At 30.8% G+C, this 22,847-nt stretch overlaps 2 protein-coding genes across 4 annotated transcripts in view; one reads left to right on the forward strand and one right to left on the reverse strand.

Moving 5' to 3' along the window:
• nAChRalpha6 (nicotinic acetylcholine receptor alpha6) overlaps positions 1–22,847 on the reverse strand; it is an 86,297-nt gene that overhangs the window by 40,070 nt on the left and 23,380 nt on the right. For all 3 annotated transcript variants that reach the window (XM_081994131.1, XM_081994129.1, XM_081994130.1), the window contains exons 4-5: positions 20,938–21,047; positions 579–759 (exon numbers count right to left, since the gene is read on the reverse strand). In XM_081994131.1, the coding sequence (XP_081850257.1) occupies positions 579–759; positions 20,938–21,047 (291 nt within the window). The remainder of the gene's footprint in view (positions 1–578; positions 760–20,937; positions 21,048–22,847) is intronic.
• The window catches only part of LOC145738941 (cuticle protein 18.6-like), a 99,317-nt gene that overhangs the window by 20,035 nt on the left and 56,435 nt on the right, over positions 1–22,847 (forward strand). The window lies entirely within an intron of this gene.

Genomic DNA, 22,847 nt, shown 5'->3' on the forward strand with positions numbered 1-22,847 from the left:
ATCTAAGAAGCAGTACAACTGAACGATCAGCCGTAGTTGTTCCAAGACCTTTTCGTCAGACGAACAGAACACCGAGTACAATCTGGTTGCTAGGGCTGGGACTAAATACAAATTTCAACAACTCTGTGACCTGGTTGAGACGTTCAATAAAACTATTGAGCAACATCTTTCAACCAATTGATATCAGTCGCAAGACTCAACGTGACCAACATCATCAAAGGTTCCGTTAGGAAGACAACTTTGGCTATCCTGTAACGTAGTTGTCTAGCTAGACAGAGCAAACTTGAATGTAACCAGAGACAGAATGACTAAATTCCAGAAGGTTCTATAAGGATGGTGTAGTCTAGTTGTTTCAAGAGATATAAATGTTAATGTGACAGCCATTATTCTGACAACCCCTGCAGATAAACAGAAAATGTTCATGCAAAAGATGTAGGGTTGATGGTAGGTTTTTTTAAATGAAATCCCAGGAATTTTTGTGAAAATTCAGATAAGGTTTCCTTAAAATAAAATGTAGAAAACAAAAATACTTTAAAACACTAATCAGTATACAGTAAGAAAATAAGTTGGTAAATTACCTGGTTGCCATCATGAGTCCAGCTACCAAACTTCATATCACAGTGTTGATCATCAAAAGGAAACCACGTAATGTCTATTTTACACGTACTCTTGAATATTCCTGGAGGGATATACAAGCAGCTTCCATTTGACTTGACCACAACGTTTGTTTGGAATGTCCCGTCAAAACCTTCATCAGCACTGAAACAGATAAGCAAATATTATAAGATGCCATCAAAAAGTAGAACCGTAACTGCTAACTAAAAACAAAGATAACTAATCCATTTGAACTTGACGTTTCAAAATAATCTTATCAATTGTTTTTGAGTTCATTGAGTTGAAGAGGGGCCTATCTTTTAGAGGGGTTTAAACGTACAAAGCTGGAACCTCAATACATTGTTATCTCATTTTAATTAATGCTTGAAATGGAAGACTAACGGCTTTTAATTTATTTGGGAAACTGTTTATCTGAGACTGATTTAGAAATACAATAATTTAGTCTATAATCTGATTTCGCTTTTGTTAGATTTTCGGTTAAGAGCGCACACTGCACACTTCTCGGAAATGGAATATATAACTTGCATATTTTAGTAACGGAACTAGAGATAAACTACCATTAAAAGGGATGAATGGAAACAGACACATTGCAAATTGGATTTCCTAAAATTCCATGTTTTAGTAAGAGAATTTGAGGAGCTGCAAATCCCAGTTGACCTATCTGTTGAATCAGTAAAATCTACATTCAACAACTAGATTAAAGCTAATATTTGAATTAGAATGAAAATATTTTCAGTAAAGTATTCAAGTAACTTTCGGTTTTTTGAGTTAGCTTTGTAATTGGTTTAGTGTAGTGGAGGCTTGTAGCCGTGAATCAGTGGTAAGATAATCTATGATATCTATAGTTAAAAAAATAAATAAAATTATTAAAGAAACAATATAAAAATGTAATAACAGAAATATATTCCCGATTTTGTCATAACAGTTGGTCAGTGTAGTAATCAATATTTACAGAGAACATTTAATACAAACAAATAGGTGTGCTCCTAGCAAAACATTTTAAACAATGTTCATTGTTGTGTAAAGTAAAGAGGAGGTTCTTCTGAAAATTCCATATTGGAAACTGCAATTTTCAAACTGTGCTTATTTTCCAAGAAAAGGCTAGTGGGAAGATAATAATAACGAAAAATAACACTTCGCAGGAATCTAGTAATATTAGACGTTTCAAAGCCTTTTGATGCAGAAACTAAATATGACCAGCAGCAGCTATTAATTTGCATGATTCTCAGAAAAGCTTTTGATATAACAGTGTTAAATCAATATGTTCGTAGCAGAATAAATACCAGAAATCAAACAGAAAATAGATTGGCGTTATATGCTGCAAAATAGTGCTCCAACAATTATAATAAGGTAAAACATTGTTATACATACAATAATTCATAGTTTTTTTCAGAAATACGGGAATAATTCAACTACAATTGACTTCGATTACTTATAAAAACTAAAACGAGACTAAACACTAGAAAATGCAATATAGAAATGATTAGTTTTTTTTTGGCAAATTTGGTCAATAATTGTAACTATTTCAGTTGGTTTCTGTAATTTGGCTATAGCCTTATAACGATATGAAAACAATTCAACCTATATAATGCATTCATAAATACAAATGGAACCAGTATTATTGATTATGTAATTGTCAAACAAGATATAAAATGATAAATTAACAAATGTCTGTAAATGGAATGGAATACGACTCCAAAGATACAAATGCCTGGGAAAAATTATCAACTGACCAAGAACGCCTAATTAGAAAAACAGAAATATGTTATACAATGGCTAACCACAATGTAGACAAGCGACACCTGCGTGAATAAGAGAAATGAGTTCAAACCAGTTATAGACAAACTTTGGAGAAGGAAATGCATAGAAGTCAACTGATGAAGAACCGCCATCAGGCTGGAAAAAAGCGTGGATATCTCAGTTACAAATACATTGAATAGACTGATTAATTAGAGACATAATAGAACAGAAATATGGATCCTGTGTTCACCATATATTTAGACTGGTGCATCTCAATAAAGAAAAAACTGCTACAAATAGAGATATTTACCTGCTTTTTGTTGGTAAGTAAACTGTAATAAAACAGCTGTATTACCAGGCAAAATCAATAATCGTAATAAGATCTAACTTGTCCGACAGCTTACTCGTAATTGCTCAGAATAAAGGAGATCTAGAAGTGACAAGACTTTTCATAGTAAACATAAAACGGTGTTTATCGGTAAACAAATCAAAAACTAAATAAATATGCTTTGGCCTGCGAATGTCTGCAATCGCACATTTAATAGACTTATTGAGGGAGACAAATAGATAATACTGCTGAAATCTAAGATTAATTAAAAAAGACAAGAAACTTAAGACATTTTTCAAACATGACATTTAATGGAAAACTTTAAAATACGACTTAGGGTTATTACGAAGTGGTTTCTGGAGAGGACTTGCAAGGAAAATCAAGTATAGAAAGGACCATAAATTAAAGAATAAGAGAAACTATGGAAGTAGAAAACTCATTAATAATCGGATAAAATAGACTTATTACGAAAAAAGGAGGAACAGACAGAAACCATGTGGTCTTGATTACTTCTGACTAATTTCTTTTAACCTGCTGTGCTGATCTGTTACTTTCACCAAAATGGTCTTCACATTTGGTTTCTTCAAAATTTAAATTAGCTTTTTTTGATCTACTTCCAACTTGTCTTCTTCGCTTACTGTTATCTCTTCTACCTGTGCTGTTGACTTAATTTCGTCTCTTTTAACTTCCTGTCTTTGTTTGATTTCACTATTTTTAATAACTGACCATTTTAGATTATTCTTAATATTCTTCGAGTTCGAAATTTTCTTGTGCTTTCCAAAAACAGTTTGATTAATACGTCTTATGAATAGTTCCATATTCACGCTTTTTAGTCTGGTACTCACAAGCATTCAAAAGTCTTCTTCTCGTAGTTATGCCAGTTTCTTTACTCTCCAGGGTCTTCAGTATACCACTTTGGTCACAAATGTTTTGAAAACTCTAACCTCAAAATGATAACTTGTGACAACAACATCATGACTGTGTGACACAGCAGTTTTTACATATAGGGTTTGTATGGTTTTTAGAGCGAATAACCAGGAAATGGATTTTCTCTCCACCCTTTAAAAACCATAACAAGTCCCTCTTTTACAACACCTGATCCATGATGTTTTAGAATCATTTAAACAGAGTAACATACACTTTGGTAACCATGCACATTCTTTGTGGTTACAACGTCATCATTCTTTTGTTTGATTTTTGGTATAGATTTTAATGTAGTCAAAGAATCGCAAATTATGTTAATTATCTACAGGCGGTAACTACGATAAAAAGCACTGGGTTTTCCATCCTGTTCAACTGAAATCGTTTGAAAATTACGTTTCATGGTAAAAATAAAAGCTCCAGTCTTCGGAGATACAATTTAATTATTTAAAGGCAATTATGATCATCCATTCTTATAGCCAACATATTTAACGATATTTCCTTTTAAAACAAACTTCTGTATATTAAAATGTGATATCGATTGCAATAACTTCTACCAACTTTAAAGCCGAGTTTCAAAAAAGTAATATAATATTAAAACTTCTAGGTCTTCATTATTTTATGCTTCGTCAGTAGGAAGTGATTAAAACGCGCTGGGGTGAAATTACAGATGTTTTAATTTTAGCGGCGTTCATCTCCTTTCCAGTATAATTTTATTAAAAAGCAAATAATATTTAAGCCAATATTACCGTACTACTAATTATTCATAAATATATTATCGTTTTATGTCTAAAGCGATATAAGCGTGAGTTAGTCCCTTCAAAAGAGCTTAAAAGCTTTTTCACTTGGTTACAGGAAATAATTTAATGAATGGAAAGTACATTTTCCTTTGATTTTTGAGTCAGACTGACGATTAGTTTAAGCGTGAATTAAACGCGTCAAAAACCAATAATTAGTGTGATGAGCAAAAACTACGTCTGCTTTATTTAACTTGAGCGGAAAATATTTTAAAACCATTAAGGAATTTGCATTTTCGAATATTTAAAGAGCTCTAAAGGAAATTATCTTTTTTCGTCGGAAGGAAACAATAAATTACTGTCATTACACCCTTTTAAAATGATTATTGAAGTTTTCAATACAATTTTTTTTCTAGAATTCCATTTGGAAACACTAATACGTCCACGTTTGTGATTATATTGTTGATGTAATTGGTTATTTAGTTTTCTGGAGAAAGGGTAAATGTCACGATAAAAATATTTCATGTTTATTTAGCTTGAGTTTAAATAATATTTAAAAAAGAAACAAAAGAAGAAACCAAAAAGAAGAAAAGAAAAAGGGGTGATAAAATACCTCGACAGTTTTACAGGGTGTTTAAAAAATACATTGGGTGGTTTTTAACAATTTGACTTTTACGATGAAATGCGATGTTCTAACCTTTTAGGACTCAAAGAATTTCAAATATATTTGCAAAAATCCTATGTCGGCACATTTGTAAAAACTTGACTTTTTGAGTATGTCAAATGCTTACCCGCGTTATCAAGAATACAGAAAATGATGTCAGAATAAATTGCCAAAATCTCTAGCTTTGAAATTTGACACAAAACACTTACCTATTAAAAATAGTGCGACATTGTCAAAATATGAATTTTCCAACTTCGTAATTGAACCAAAATTCATGTTTCTTTTTCTACTGTCAGTACAATTGTTTCGCATAATTAAAGAGTCACTTGAAGGGATTTTGAAATATGCAATTTTTGTGAAAGAGACATGGAAAAAACGTTTTTTGTTACTTTTTACACAAAAACTAATCGTTTCAGGTCAAAAATGCTTATTTTGCAAAAATATCCAAAAAAATTCAAATTTGTCTGCAATTACTGTACTATAATTTATTTATAGTTATTTTATTATGAGAATTGACTCGAAAATCATGATGCTTGGCTCAATAACTTCAAATTTACTTAAAAGGTAAATTTTAAGTTTTTTGGGTTAACTTTTAAGTAAATTCCCGGTTTACAAGTCAATTTGTATGTGCATAATAAGTTATGAGTTTTTATGATTTTTATGTCAAAATTTGAATTATCAAGCCAGTTTTCAAGTTGAAAAAGTTGGAATTGTCTTCGAAAAGTGTGAAAATTTACCTGAAATTATCACAATTATCATGATGTAAAAATTTACTTTTTAAATCAATTTTATGCATTTAAACAATTTCCTTTCTTCTAGTCAATTAGGTATCAACTCTCAATAGAATTTTAAGTCAGTTTTGAAGAATGAAAGTAAGTTTTTATGAATTTAAAATCAATTTACACTTTTTAAGATAATTATCACGATTTCGCGCACGAAGTTAATTTTTGATAATAGTTTGTTAATTTTTATAAATTTAATGTAAATAAGTAATGTAGAATGGCTTTCAAGTCAATTACATGATTTTAAGTCAGTTTTCATAAATTTGATATAAATTTCTTTCTTTCCAGTCAATTTTCATGATTTTAAATCAACTTTTAAGAATTTGATGACAAAGAGTGTACCTTCTAAATCAGTTATTTTTATGAATTACACGTCCGTTTCCTTCTTTCAAGTCAAATTTTCTGAATTCGAGGTAATTTTCAGGTTCTGAGGTCAATTTGCAGGTTTTAAGTCAATTTTCAGGGTTATCAAGTCAATTATTATGATTTGAAGTCAATTTATATGAATTTAATGTCAGTATCATCATCTTCGAGTAAATTTTCATGGATTTAATGCCAATTTACTTTACCTTGACAATCAAGCTAATTTTTTTTTTAAATTAAAAATTGACTATGCCAATTAACAGTTTAGGTTATTTAGATGGTTATTATTAACTTAAAAAGTAAAAAAAAAATAAATAAATAATGTACAGGGTCTTTCACTGGGGACTGACCAACCCCCTTTTTCTGATTATGTATGTAATTAAAAAAACTGAAATAGCCGTTTAATGTAGTTTAAAAAGTTGAATCCAAAAATGACCACGAAATTTTAAATTTTTTTTTCTTTTATTTCTTAATATTTTATTTTAGTTTGTTGTAAAACAAACCAAATTCTTTGAAAAACCAATTCTACCCTCATTTGTTTATGGCTATGATTCCAGAGTTCTAATTAATGAATGGTCCTTTCTATAATTTTTTTTATTAATATACAAGGTTTGTCAAAAAAAAAATTCAAAAAATTATTAAAATTAAATTTTTTTTTGTAAAAATATTTTCAGAATTTCGAGCACATTTTTATTTATAAAATCTTTAGGAAAAAAACAGAATTTGTTTGGCGTCAACAGAGAAAAGATTCTAACACAGGATACAGGGTTTAAAAAAAATTGTCACCACTATTTTGGGTACACTCGTATAAGTCCCACTAATTTATACTCGTAATGTGTCAATGATTAAAAAATATGAGCAACTAACTTAAAAAAACATAAAGTGTAGATATCCATTTTAGGTAATTACAACGTGTCATCATTACGAATAAATGGTTGGATTTTGATATCCCATCAACATCGCTGACATGGGCCTTCACTTTCACCTATTCAAATATCCAGTTTTTGTATTGCCAAATTCAGATCAGCAGTGCTCTAATTAAACAACATGACGGACATTCATGTCATAAAACGAATTTTGTATCCAAAATACCCGTTTCGGACTGAAAGAAAACTAAACACATTGTGCGATACATCTGCCAAAAGATAAAAATGCTGATTTTAGAGAATATAGTGCCACATCAAAGGCTGCAGCTTATTCAGAAATGTCTTTTGAAATATATCAATTCCGAGGCAAAATATTGCAACTCCACAAAGACGATTTTAACAAAACATTTTTATTTACTGGGACTGTGTTTAATAAATCAGACATGTTGAATGCAGAAAATCCTTTGCAAAAGCAAGTTGCAATAGAAGGTCAAAAGTCAATTGAATTGAGATAATGATATTCGAAAGGTCACATATCGGTTATCGGAATTGACATTTTTAATTTAATAAATTGACATTAAACCAATAATAGGTTAGGTTTCATCATTATATTTTTCTACTTATTACCTTTAATAAGAAATATGATCTATAGAATATTGCTTTATATTTCAGGAGATTAATGTCATAGAAGTGCATCATGAATAGAGGACCATTTCCTCTTTGTTTTATATTCTGTTATCCAATATAATACTAAAACAGTATGTCTGCCGTTTTATTCACGGGTATGGTTTTGCATATGAATGTGCTTTGGTAGACGTTAACTACATTTAAATTTTCAGCTGGGTAACCTAAAGGCCAGTCATAGTATATCAAACAAATTACAGTGAAATGCCTAACTATTGATTGTTCAAACAAACCACTACAAGTTTTGGCACTCCAATTAGGCAACGTGAATGAAGACAAATGCTGAATTCTACAGTGGACTTGTTAAATTCAGCCAGGGACGTTGTAGTTTTGTGAATTGAGCATCCGTATTGTGGTTGTTATTTTGTACTGAAAGCTTTTGGAAATGTTGGCAATTAGGCTAATGAAGTTATTAAATTAATTACGTAAAAAGGAAAACACTTTTATATTTCATAATGATAACCATAATAAGTTTAACATTATACAAAGATACTAAAACAGTTCTTTTGTTCTTAAAAATATAAATCTTTCTTGCTCAAATGTGGATAATGAGAGAAAAAACACTTTTTTTAATGAATATGTATATCCAATTAACAGTAGCATTGAATAATACGGCCCTGTAATTTAATTTGCCGTCTACACTGCAAGTTCGAAACTGCTGTAATCCAGAAGTGAGAACAGAAACTCCTGTGATTGTTCTCTAACTCCTTTGGGGATTATTATCGTTTAACTGAAATTAGGATTTTTTTGTAAGAGATATGCAATACGGTACTGAAATTTAAGGTTAATGGTTTATCTACACTGGAAGCTTCAGGTCCGTAACTGCCTAATTTCAAACAGTATTAGCTGAATTGGTTTAAAATGTACAGTTTTGCATCATTAAATCAATGATCGCACTTACAGTGGAATTCCTTGAAGAAGTATATCGAACTTTAACCCCAAAATATCTCAGAAACCGTAAACTCTTTGTAAAGCACATCTTATGTCACATTCTCAGGCTCTGACAAGAAGAATTGAATAGCGTAATAACATACAGAGTGTCACATTTAAAATGCTTGTGGACTTTGAACGCAAGAACATCACTTAACAATGCAATTCCTTGTAAATGTTTTAAATCCAAATTTGATCCTAAATATCTCAGAAACTGTACACTTTATGTAAAGTACATTTTATGTCCTATTGTAGGTCTTAAAGAGCAGAGTCGCATGACGTAATAATATACAGGGTGTCCAGTTTAAAATAAGAGTGTTTCCGCACTTCAAAAGACAGCATTTACGCTCCAGTTCTTCGTAAAAGTAAAGTGCAAATTTGATCCTAAATATCTCAGAAACTTTTTGTACAGTACATTTTATGTCCTGTTGTTGGTCTCAAAGAGCAGAATCATAATTTAAAATAATAGAGTATCCGGACTTTGAAGGCAAATACAGCATTTACACTCTAGTTTTTTGTAAAGATGCAAATGTGTTCCTAAATATCTCAAAACTCACATACTTTTTGCGCAACACCTTTTTTGCTATTTTGTAGGTGCTGATAAGGAGAATTGAATTCCGTACTAATATACAGGGTGTCTAATTTAAAACACTTGAGTTTCTAGGTTTTGAATGCACGAACACCAATACTTGTAATGGTTAGGTGCAAATTTGAGACTAAATATCTCAGAAACGGTATACAGGGTGTTATATCAAGCTTAAGAGGTAAATTTTTCAACAATTTTAAGCAAAAAACTTCGTATATATATATATATCAGGGATACAGGGTGTCAAAGATTAATTTTTTATGTTTATAAAAATGCGGATTTATTTTTATACAAACTATTTTGCTTAAAATTACTTAAATATTAAATATTCATCTCTTCAAGTTTGTACAAGTACCTATCTTACACCCTGTATATTGTATGTAATATTGTAAGCCGTAAAACACAGAATCAGATGAGGTAATAATATACAGGATGTTCTTTAAAATAGTTGGGTTTTTGATGAATTTCTCAATATTTTTCTTCAATTCTCAAGTAGCTAATCAACTCTGCGACTACAAAAATTGTACAACGTTTGTGCCATTACAGGGTGTCCGGTTTAAAGTAGCAGGGTATCTTTTCTTTTAATGCAATGAATACTTTTTCTTGAAAAATGTGTAGTACGTCCCTGTAATTAGAGTACAATTTTATTGGGAATCATTACTCTTTAACTAAAGTTAGTATTTTTTGTAAAAGTACATAAATGCAACACGGTTCTGAATAACATGTTTAATTTGCTGTTCCCACTGAACGTTTTTGGTTCACCATTGTCTAATTTCAGGAATTAATTGCTGAACATTTGTTTTATTACAAATTTAACTGACACAAAAATATTTCTGAAAATATGCAGCACGGAACTAGAATTGTAGTTCATATTCCAAGTTTCCAACTGCTCGAATCCAAAAATGTATAACTCAATTTGATCCGTTTAATTGAATGTTTTTTGAGGTTGTTATTGCCTAACAATTTTTTTGTTAAAAAAGTCTATTACAGCTCTGAAATATCCCTATCACTGCGGGTTCGTAATTGCCTATTTCCAGAACTCGCTGAAACTTTTATTTATTAAGGTCCTCCAAATTATCAAGTTTTGCAAGAAATGCTGAAATTTAGGACATTAGATAGGTATTAATTGTATTTTATATAAATGTATGTTATTGGAGGAAAATCTGATGATAAAAAAGCTCTCAAATCTTGTATGAAAAATCAGTTTCTACACTTTCTGCTAATATTACAGTTAATTTTGATCACAAACAAAACTTTAAAATTTCTAAGATTAACCATCAAATTTACAAATAGGAAAGTTTCAGGTTAAGTCTGCTTTTGTGGTTATGAAGATTGCAACTTTTCAGGTTTTCGAATTTAAAAGTTTTAGAATTTTCAACTCTAATACTTCAACGCTTAATAAAATCGATTATTAGATTTGCAGGAAGGTCTTATAAAAGTCTAAAGTTAAGACCAAACACTTAAAACTAGTTTTCTATATTAATTAAAACAGGTTTTCATTGTTGTTTAAGATTTAATATTTCGTTTCAAGGAGTATTTTATACTTGCTTATAATTTTGTATTCCTGTGTGTGAATTATGACAAAAAATATATACTAATAACTATTTGTTATTAAATTACTAATATATATTTGTAGGCTGTCAAATTGTATTGTTGTTAATAATACGAGATGTATTACCCAACCGAAATCATTGCGGTAAAATTGGTTTACGGCCCGTTGGGATTGAATGCAACAAAATTGAGTTTAGGGCATCTAAATCCAGAATCGCTTTCAAACCTACTAAAGCGAAACAAAATAGGCCGTAACACATAATTCTGGATTCGAGAAGCATCACTGGGATTTCAATGCACTGAAAATCCACTAAAAATATACCCAACCTTTATCGCACACCTGAAGTTTGGGAAATCGTTTGTTTAAGATTGTATAGTAGGCTTAAAAATGCCTTCACTTTTAACTGCTAAGGTTTGTTTCGCATACCAAAAATCTAGTTACATTACAGTTAAGTACTCTTTTTATTAGTGAATATATTTTGAAAACTAACTTCATTCATAAACGTACATGTTATTAAGAAAATTCTGCAGACCAGAATTCCTCAACCGTACTAAAACCAGATAGTGCAGCTGTAATATAATATTTTAATATGACGTTGCTGAATTAGACTAATTAGAGAAATTGCTCTGAAAGTTTGCGAACTTACAAAAAAAACACAAAAACTAAAAAAAATTAGACCAATTTTGGGTTTGAAGCATTATACTGAAACTGTTGGAACTTTCACGCTGAAACTTAAATATTTCAAATAAACTTGTTTTCGAAGTCTTCTAAAATAATAATTTTGAAGCACAGCACAATAGTTAACTAACTTCTTTTAAACTAATTACATTATTTGACGTCACACTGTGTACTGAAAAATATGTTCCTACAATTGCTCCTTTGCACTTTGCTTTATAGATTTTGGCACGGTCTAATAAGACTAAATTTTGCCTATCATCAATATGAATTATAATGGCAAATTCCGTAAGCATACTAATTTGTTTTATGCCAATTTCGGCTTTACCTCTATGAATTTATTTAAGAAAAAATAATAATAATATAATAGAAAAACACAAATACATTTTTTTCGTTAGTCAACAAGTATTTAAACGGTAATTTATTTATTTAGGATACTAATTTTTATGCAAATAGTTTAACATTTGCCACGATGTAAATAAGACCTAATTTTGCTTACCATTAAAATTAATTGTAACGTCGTATCCCATAAAGATGCTAATTTGTTTCATGCCAATTTCGACTTTACAGACGGTAAATCCATCTAGAAAATATTTTTTAAGTAAAAATATACGTTTGCAGAACTATATAAATAAGAGTCAATTTTAATTACCATCATAATAAATTAAAATGCCAAATTCAGTGAGGATATTAATTTGCTTCAAGGCAATAATTTTTTTTTTGACACAATGTACAGGGTTGGTTCGTATATTTAAACAACTTCTGGCGACTTTATTTTTGCAGGTACAATACAAATTGTTAATACAAAAGTGATAGGGCTTCTCCTGAATCACCAGAAAATATTAACAAATATGACAAAAGTGATATACAAAATTAATACATTTTAATAGTTACCCCCTGTATATTTTTTGATAAGTTGATTGATCCTTTTCTTCTGATTCTAAAAATATATAGTAAGTTGAAATTTGGTTTAGCGGTTTTTTGAATTATTGGGATTTAAAAATTGTGATTTTTTAATTTTTCAAAATCTTAGGTTGGTGTCTTAAATGAATGTCTGTGTGCAGAGCAAATTTGACGTCACGATGACGTAGTTTAACAAAACAATATATTGACCAACTGTCAAATTACGTTATCGTGACGTTCGGTCCCTTAATCTCCTTGACAATGTCAACTTTAACCTTGCAAAGTTTGTAATTTACATTTAAACAGTCGGAAAAGCTGAAATTGTAAAAGCACGTCACATGATCATGGCAATTTAAATTTGCAGCTGACAATCATGTTAAGTGACCCAGAAAATGTCTTTTATTTAGAAAAGTCTGTAAATTACATTTAAACAGTTGGAAAAGTTTAAAATTATAAACACACGTCACGTGATCGTTTCAATTTAAATCTGCAGCAGGAAACACTGTAAAGTTAAGTTGCAGTGTGTCAGCAACAGTCACGTGACCAAAAAAATTGTCATTTTTAACCTTTAAAAGTTTTTAAATTTTATTTAAACAGGTGTGAGAGCTGAAATTGTAATAGCACGTCTTCTGATAGTGACTATTTAAATTTGCATTTGGCAACACTGTTAAGTTGAACCACTCAAATTAACCGTCTTGAGCTCCTTTTCCAAGGGGTGTTGAGCAAACAAGAACAATCAATCACCATACATTTCAGGCACACCCTGTATACATCCTGCAAATTTGCGAACTTTTACCGTTTTCGAGTTATTAAGGAAAAACTCTTTGGTGCAGAAATTTAGAAATCAGTGAAATTGTAATCTGAAATTTGAATACTGTTAAGGACAGTCAGGGACAAAATCGCCTGTAAAACCCACTTAGAGTAATCGAATCATGTTTTTAAGCACGTTTTTCGAATCCTCATTAAATTTCCTATTCAATTAGGTACCTAAAAACCCTATAAAATCAAATAAAGTCTTGGAGAAAATTGGTGTCAAAGTATACACTGTCAGAAAGACGGTTTGAATGGACAGTTAGGGACCAAATCGCCTGTAAAACACACTTAGAGTGAGAAAATAACTATGTTTACCACATTTTTGGAATTCTCATTAAATTTCCTATCCAATAACCTGAAAAAAACATTTCAAAATTTAAACTTCCAGAAACACAGTATTCGTAATTTACCAGTAATTTACAAGTAATTTACCGGTAAAATTTTCCTGGTAAAATAAAATATTTACTTTACTGGTAAATTACGCATCAGAAGTTAGAATATTATAATAATTTACTTTACTTTAAGTACTAGGTTTCAGTTTCCGTAATCTTCCTGTATAAAATATATCTTCAATTTGTATTTTTTTGGTTTAATAAAGCTGGGGTAATAGTATATTACATACTCTGTCGAGAAGTTAGGTAGTTTAACAACTTTATCTAGAAACAGAAATTAAACTTTCAGCGTGGTAAATATACCAAACAATTTTCGAGTTTAAACATTCCTATTATCTGTTATTAAATTATGATAATAAAGCAACTTTGAAAGCTTGTTAAAAATTTTTAATGCACGTCGTATTATACAAGAAGCGCTTCTCGGTATCCTGGTGGTTAACATAGTTCCTAATTGGCAGCACATGTTTCCCAAATGCGTTACCTCTACCATCCTCTACATATAAATTTATAATTTAAGCTATCCTTGTTAAAAGTTTCGGGAACACTATCGGTTCGTTAGTTCTTAAACTTTGGCACTCTAGCTTCGAGCCATTATGAATTGTACGCTTTTAAAGTATTTCGGACTTAAAGGCCTAGTGGCAATAAATTGGCGTTCTATAAATAACACTTCTACAAAATAACCCCGCAGTAACTCATTTTGTCATTTGTCTTTATAAAGCAAGAAAACTAATGTTCCTTGCTTGTAGAAAAGTTCATTAAAGCTACTAAGCTAAATAGCAGCTATTTAATCTTTTTTGACATACCAAGGCGGAAACATGTTTCGTGCTTGTGTTGGCAAAACCAGGAATCGCACGTTAAACGTTTGTTTATTTGCTGAAATATTAAGTTTTAAATTGGTTTCAAGTTTATCTTAGCACTCGCTTAGTTTATGTAATAACATGAAAGCAACGTAAAAAGCCGCAAAGGAGAGTTTGCGGTTGGAATTACTAAGGTTTTAACAAGTTTTGATTCATACCAACAAATTTGAGGTCGACTTTAGAATTACTATCTCAATGTTAGTTAGGAGTTTGGGGTAAAGCAACAAATTAGAGTTCAAAACATTAGCGAGACAATTTGAAATAATTTCCTTAATTAATTAGCACTACGTTTTAGTTTAGTTGCTACTTCATCATTTTGGAATTGTAAATATTTATTAAAACATAAATTTTGAATTTGACTTGATAATTATTGTAAGGTTAGAGAGAAAACACTACCACGTAAAGCCAATTTGAACTCAAAATCAAGTTTCTCAGGTTTACAGGGACAGATTTGTCACAATAGTAAGTAATTAATATGGCACCAAAGTGACAGATTGGAAAATTCTTCATTAGGGTGCACTTTTCCAATAAATCATTCCATAACTCGTTTATTTGAGACATTCACTGTAGGCATATTATGAAGGAATCATGTTAGCTAATGAATGGTGACGTTGACAGAACCAAGCGAACTAGTACGTTTTGGCCGCTAGAGAAAGAAGAAACCAACCTAACTGAAGATCATAAATAAAAGAATCTAAGGGCCCTTAAGCTCAGTATCACTCTGTTTATAACGTCGATGGTGAAGTGTCACTTCGACAGTTTCCAATTTAACAGCCCACGACTCAGTATTTGGACGGTTACAGGGTGGTTCAAACAATCAATTTATGAATCATAAAATCGTCATTCGAGTCCTATACAGGGTGCTCGTTTTACGAGCCTCACCATGGGGAACTCGGTTATTTGAGGAGATACAAGAAAGTTTAAATTGAGGCTTTAAAAATGTAAAAATTCTTAGTACTTCTGGAGATATCCAAAAAAAACCGAAATTTTGAAAATTAGTTTTAATTTTTTCACTAATTTATTTGGTAAGATAACTGAAAACAAAAGACACTTAATGGATTTTTATATTTTTGAAATGGGCTATTTTTATTATGTTAATGTGTCATATGATATGGTTCAAAATGGCAGTTTATTGAAAATAACAAAAATTATATTCTGTCCTTTGAAAATAACAGCTCAACAATTCTCTGTTAAGTCACTTGACAGTTTTTCACGTGACATCATTGATATTTTCAAACCGATGAGCATGTGACACTGTTAAATGACGTCACGGAATCTCCTCTGACTTGCTAATCAATTGTTGATTGATGTTATTTCATAGAAAGAAGAGGTAAAAATAAATGAAATTTTACTGTGTCAAGTTTCATCATTAATGACATAAAAAGTCTCAGTATTTGACAACCATCATCAGCTTTTAGGTTTGTGTTCTGGGAACGACATATTAGATAGAATTTTACTTATTTAAAATGTATTTTGTTACAGTATAGCTATAATATCACAAATTGTATCTTCACAAAGAGTGTACATAATATCAGTCAACAATTAATTAGGTTAGAGCGCGTTTTGTGTCATCCTCTGACAGTTTGTCACATGATCATTCTTTTGCAAATGACAGTAATATCACGTGGGTAGTGTCATTTAACTGATCGACACATTTTTGTGATGTCATTTTCAAGGCGCTGTTTGCAAAAACATAATATTCGTAATTTTTACGAAATTCTAAGACTGAACCAAAACATATGGTACATCATCGTAATTAGAAAAATAGGCTCTATTCAAATACGCAAAAATTAAATATGGCGCCAATAAGAAAAATGAAAGTTGATGATGGTAACTAAAAAACGAAACGTCGAATTTCAAAAATGATAATGCCTCTTGTGGAGGAGGAAAAGTGACAACGGTAAAGTGTCTTTTGTTTTTAGTTATCTTATATTATATATCAAGATATTATATATCAAGATATTATATATTATATATATTATCAAATAAATTAGTAAAAAAATAAAAACTAATTTTCAAAATTTCGGGTTTTTTCGGATATCTTCGGAAGTACTAATAAGAATTTTTAAATTTTTAAAGAGGTATTTTAATCAACTCCTAATTGCTCAATTTTGCCCCAATTTAAACTTCCATGTATCTCTTCAAATAACCGAGATCCCCATGGTGAAGCTAGTAAAAGGGACACCCTGTATACAGGGTGTCCCATAATTAATGGTGTATTTATGGGGTCAAAATAATACGATTTAGCACAACTTACCTTAGATGAAAAGTTAACGGATAAAGAAATACAGGTCAAAAAAAAATCAGAAAATCAGGAGTCAAATTTATTTTCTTAAAATGCATTTTTTCAAATAACATGTGATCCACTTGGTGTTTCTTGCAAAAATTAGGTATTCGAGGGTGCCAAATTTGATTATCCAATCAGTTTTAAGCCAGCTTATAGAGGGCGCCATTTATCCGAGTATCGGTTATCCAATATTTTCTTCACAAAAAAGGTATACTTAGTTCGTATCCCTAAGATCAATGGTTTTGGAGATATTTGCAATTAAAGGGGAAGCCAAATATCATGACCAACACGACGTTCGAATTTTAGTCATCTAGATTTTTGTGTATGGCTATACCTGAAGCCTTTTGTGTATGAAGAAAAAAAAATTATGAATTCAAATTCAAAATGGTGTTGAGACATTTTGGAACAATAATAGGCAGTTATTTGAACCAAAACTTTCCCAAACTTTTTTCATAAATGCATTGAGCTCAAGGCTTGCAAATTGCCAATATCCCGAAAACGGGTGATTTTAGGGATACTAACTAGGTATACCTTTTTTGGCTAGCGGATATTAGGAAACAGATATTCCGGTTTCAGTTGACACTTGGCTATATCAGAAGATAGTTATGTCGATTTTAAAGCAAATTATTTGCTTCAGGTGGTGACTTCTACCCACTGGCATAAAACTAAATTGATAATCAAATTTGTCATTCTCAAAAACCCCCGAATATCTAATTTTACCAAAAACTACAAGTTGTTCGTGACATGTAAAAAAGACCATATTAAAAAAATAACTTTGACCAAGTGGTGCTAAATCGAATTATTTTGGTCCCAGAAATCCGCCATTAAATTATTTACCATTACTTATGGGACTCCCTGTATAGTATCTAAAGGAAAAGTGTCAAATAATAGAGTTATTATAAAATAAATACATAAAAGACTAAATTTGACAGATTTCACTTTGATAGCCCACGACTCGGTTATGTGGACAGTTACAGGGTGGTTCAAAAATTTGTAGCCCTTGACATCTTCTTTTGACCAATCTAATACCAACCAATGTAAAATCGACTTTTTGATTACTATAGATATTAGTTTGGGATAAAGCAACAAATTTAAGTTCAAAACATTAGCAAGAGACATTATTCCCTACTTAGGAACATAAATATTTATTGAAACATTCTTGCAGCTTCCACTATTTTTAATATTCCATGCCATATTGCGTACTAAATTAGCTTTTACCAATTTATGGCCAACGCACCAACCCCTTCATTTCAAATTCACGACGACAAGTCATTATCAGGGTCCGAGGAGATTCAGGGGACCGTCCTATTTTAAACTTTTAATAACAAAAATAAAGTATTTGTTATTATAATTTTTGTTATGTACACATTTTGTTACACTTTTAATTACTTAGCACCCGTGAGGACATGGACACTATAAATGTATGTGAATAAACATGTGTCCCACATCTACAAAGTGGTTATTTATTGTTTTCAATCTGTTAACATGTTACTGCTTATACGAGGGACGCTAAACTAGTTCACGAGTTTCCTAAACAAACTAAATTAAACCAAATGTATTTCCTAGCTTGTCATTATAATTCCTTCACTATTTTTATTGAGAGATGTATTTCAAATTTCCTGCAAATGAAAAAAGTAGTTGGTTAAATAAGCTGATGTCAAAGATAGGACTGTCTTATTTACTTTACTCTTTTATTAATGTAAACACTAAGGAAGTATTAAATTTGTAGAACGAAAAATTGCTTTCTGCTGTCAAGATTGCTGGACACGCTACAACTTCCTTTTATACAATTTCTTGTTAATTAAGCATACAAAGTGAATATTTTATTGCTTTTTTAGCAGTAATAACAGGATCAAATAACAGAACGATTTTTTTGCGATTGAAATAACATCACGTGTTTGCGTATTTCCAGAGCCTTGAAAAGAAATGTAGATTTATGCAAAAAAACATTTAGTATTGAGTAAATGTAAGCAAAACAGTTTATAAAAATCCGTTTGTCGCCTTATTTGCATTTTAATTTGACAAGTTATTTAAAGCCTACGGCGGGATAAAAGTTCCACGTAATAAATTTTATTATTAGCCTCGAATCTCAAGAATGTCAAAACGCGAAAAGGTAATTTGGGCCTCCAGACAGTCAATTAAGTTTGACTTAAAGGGCACAGCCAAGGTAAAAAGGGCGCAAATATTATGAAAGTTAAATTGGGTACTTTAAAGGTCTAATTAGCCCTTATGCTGTTTCTTTCCTTTCTTTCCTATATTTTGACGTTTGCCAAGTATTACGCAATTAAATAGAATTCTGGATTGCAATGCTAGTTAGTCGACAAGTTAGAATGTGAGTGAGAGAAAATGAGAAAAAAAAAGGCGAGTGGTATAGGTAAAGACGGTAAGAGAAATGGATGGAAAAGAGAAGGGAAGAAAAAATTGAGACACAATATGAGAGACAGGCAAACGTCTGTTTTGCCGGAAGTATGTCTAGGATTTTTTTATAAGCGTAATAACTGTCAAATTTAGTTATTTTTAAATTCATATCCTTATTTCTTAAAACTTTGTTGATCAGACAAAGTGCAAAGAAAGCAAGCTCTAGGTAAACTAGTAGCTTGAATTTAGGATCTTTAGACTTATATTTTGACAACTACAAAGAGTGACGATTCTGACAATAGCTCTAAACTTGTTACATTTGTGCTCTTTTTAGTTTGACAGATAATCAAATAATTATTTTGACAGTTTCAGTGTACTTTTTACGTACTTTTTTGACAATTCCCGGAATCTTAATAGCTCTATCCAATTTACACAGCATAATCCTCAAATAATCTAAAACTACATGTAGCTCCATTAACTACCACATACAGTTACAACATATTTGACAAAACATGGCCGAATAAGTCAGAGAAAGATTTAATTTCTATTTCTGATTACTATCCACTAGATTTTGTTCCCCTTTCCCCCCTCTAGTGCTTCTAGTGGTTACACTAACCAACTTATGTTACTTGAAATATAATCTGGTAAGGTCGAAATTGGCGTTAAACTAATTAGTACGTTTACTGAATTTGGTATTGTAATTTATAATGATTGCAAACAAACTTGAGTCTTAATTACAAGTTGAAAACTGAAGTTTTTTACCTAAAAAATTGCAAGAATATAAGGTGACAGAAATGAGTATTCTAAATAAAATTTGTATTGTTCTTAAAATGGGTATTACGTGGTCTTACCTACGAAATTATTTCTTCAATAAGGAAACCACTAAGGCATAAAATAATTTTATTTATTACTAAAAAATGGTAAGTTGAGGTCGAAATAAATTAACATGAAACAAATTATTTAGTTTATTTATGGGATTTATTATTATAGTTTTTATTAAATTAAATTGACTTAAATGGAATCGGCGTACTAAATAAAATTTCCGGAACAGCACGTCACTGGGTATTTTTTTAACAAAAAGCTGGTCTGCCTCAAAATATTTTTAAATTTTTCGTGCAATGCTGAACTAAAACATTTAAAATTTTTAATAGGTTAATTGAAAAAATTAAGACATTAGAGATAATCTGTGAAGAGAACGGACAGAAACTAATAAAGATAACCTGAAAGATTCGTAGAAATAGAAGTGACAGAGAATGACAGGAAGGAAGGTTCGAAAAAAGTGCTAATTTTGACAGTTGTTTGTCAGAAAGTATATCTAGTCAACTATTATATACGTCAGAATTGTCAAGACTTGACAACAAAATTCATTAAATGAGTAGCTTGAATTTCGGATGTTTTCACAATTACAACTCATTTGTACTATTATACAAGTCCCAGCAAATTAATTAAGAAATATTTCTTCTGTAAAATTCAGAATTTGTTAATTTGTACTCTTAACTTCGTTGCAGCTCATCAAATGATTATTTTGACAGACACAACTTTAGATTTTAACATTTTTTTGGTCGGTAAAACTGGAGCTACTTTTTTATTAATTACAAGAATACTGTCCTTATGTCAATACACTAACGTATAAATAACTAATTTAAATTTTATAGTAGGATCAGTATAAACAGAACAAAATTATCAAAACAAAAACAAAACCGACACTCGACGTGTTTTTCGGTCACATCACAGTTTAAATTGTGTATTTTTTGGCCATGTCAGTCTACAAAATACTAGATATAATATCGTATAATATTTTAGGCAGAAAAACCCCAAACAGTCCAGTTGAAAGTAGGTTAAAGTAAAACTCTGTCTGCCTATTTAACATTTAAATAAAATTACCTGTTGTACATGAGAACATCGGGCTTCCACAGCTTGTTGGGAGTTATTCTTAAATCTTTAACACTCCCGTACTCTGTTTCGTTCCAACGAAGGTTGTAGTCGTTCCATTCCTGCAATAAACATGTTTGGTCAGACTTTATGTTACAGTTTATATTCGACAAAGGTAAATAACTAATTTTTTTACAAGTACAAGGTGGGCCAAATTGGACGGATTTAAATGGGAAGTGCTCTTATTAATAGAGACTGACAGAGTCTGAGGCTCAAATTTGATACAAAGCTTAATAGCGAAAACTGTTCGTTAATTTCTGACCATTTGACAGATATAGAATGCTGCACGTGATAGAATACAATCATATTGGTATCAAATTGTGTAATTTTAGTACAAAAAAATCTTAATTTTACTTTCTACCTAATACTTACAGTAATATTTACATAAATTAACTTTAAAATTAGTCCGTTTATTTAGGTAAAATGTGCAAACAGTGTAAATTTTGGAAAGGTATAGTGAGATGGTCTAGTTGGTCTTGTGAAGGATATGGGGTTTAATATTGTCCAGTTGTGGGGGTTGTTTTTCCATTTTACCTCTATTCCGTCAATCGTTCTGTTATTTTTGTCATTTGTGTCCGTCTTGGTTATTAGTCTAAGTGCAATTTGTTCTGCAGTTTGTATGTGTTTTTTTGTTTTGCTGGATGCATTAACTCTTTATCTTTCTTTCTGCTTTATTTCTTGTCTTGGTGTAGTTACGTTACTGTCTGTTGTTATTATATTTTGTGATTTGGTAAGAGTAGTTGGTTATTCCATGCCGTCGTGTAGTCTGTCACTGCTCCTCTACAGCTTTTGCCGTAGTTTTGGTATGAACTATAAGTGCAGTATCGTCAGCATATTGTAGAATGTAGTCATGTTTGCTTATGTAGTTTTTGTCATGTACATTATATGTCATGTAGATATTGTAGAAGAAGGGTGGACCCTTGCGGTAGACCTTGTTCAGGAGTAAAAGGAAAGGGTATTGTTTATACGTATTTCTAGTTGTCTGTTTTTCAGTAAGTTTCTAATAATGTGGATTAAGTATTTTGGTGCAGACCCTGTATCTGTTTGCACCTTCTTCTTAGAATTCGTACTTTTCTTCAAAACTGTCTATCGTCTTTCAGGTACATTGTTTTTAAAGTCTTAAAATACATTTCTACAGCACCTTTTTGCGTAGAATCCAGTTGTGAAAATAGTGTTTTTCCACTGAACACGGTTTTTGAGATACGCACAAATAAATCGTTAACATAAAAAAAATTCTAAATATCAAGTTTTATATGTCATTGAAGTCGTAATTTTAAGATCTTTTTAAAAACGAAATAATATACAGGGTGTTTCATTTAAAAAAACATTTTTTTTGTGCATAGATTAAAATCCGTGTCCAACAACTATTTACACTACTAGATTCTACGCAAAAAGTTGCTGTAGAATTTTCAGAACATCTGTCAAACAGTGATAGATATTAACCAACGGTTTTCATTATAAACTTCTCTATCAAATTTGAGCTTCAGACACCGACATCAGTTTCCGCCTTAAATGTGTCCAATTTGGCCCATCCTGTACAAGGAACTCAAAAACAGTAAGAGATATAGGACAATTTAGCAATAATATGCCAGTACAAAATGTATTGTGATAAATTTGTTGAAACATTCGATGTATGTAAGATCGAAATTGGTATAAAATTTATTAGCATTTTCTGGGTGTTGCCGTTGAAATCGAAATTAGTGGTAGACGATTTTCGACGGTTCTTACCTGAATTTATACTTGATCAGTAAATATTAGAACTAAAAAAAACGTGGAGACTCTAAAAATCGAATCATTTTTTAAACATATTTTTATGCTAAAATTCATATTTTGCCCATAAAATGTAAAGTCGAACATGGTTT

This window comes from Ips typographus, linkage group LG16 (genome assembly GCF_016097725.1).
Source record: "Ips typographus isolate SLU linkage group LG16, UJ_Ityp_2.0, whole genome shotgun sequence".
Classification (NCBI taxonomy): Eukaryota; Metazoa; Arthropoda; class Insecta; order Coleoptera; family Curculionidae; genus Ips; species Ips typographus.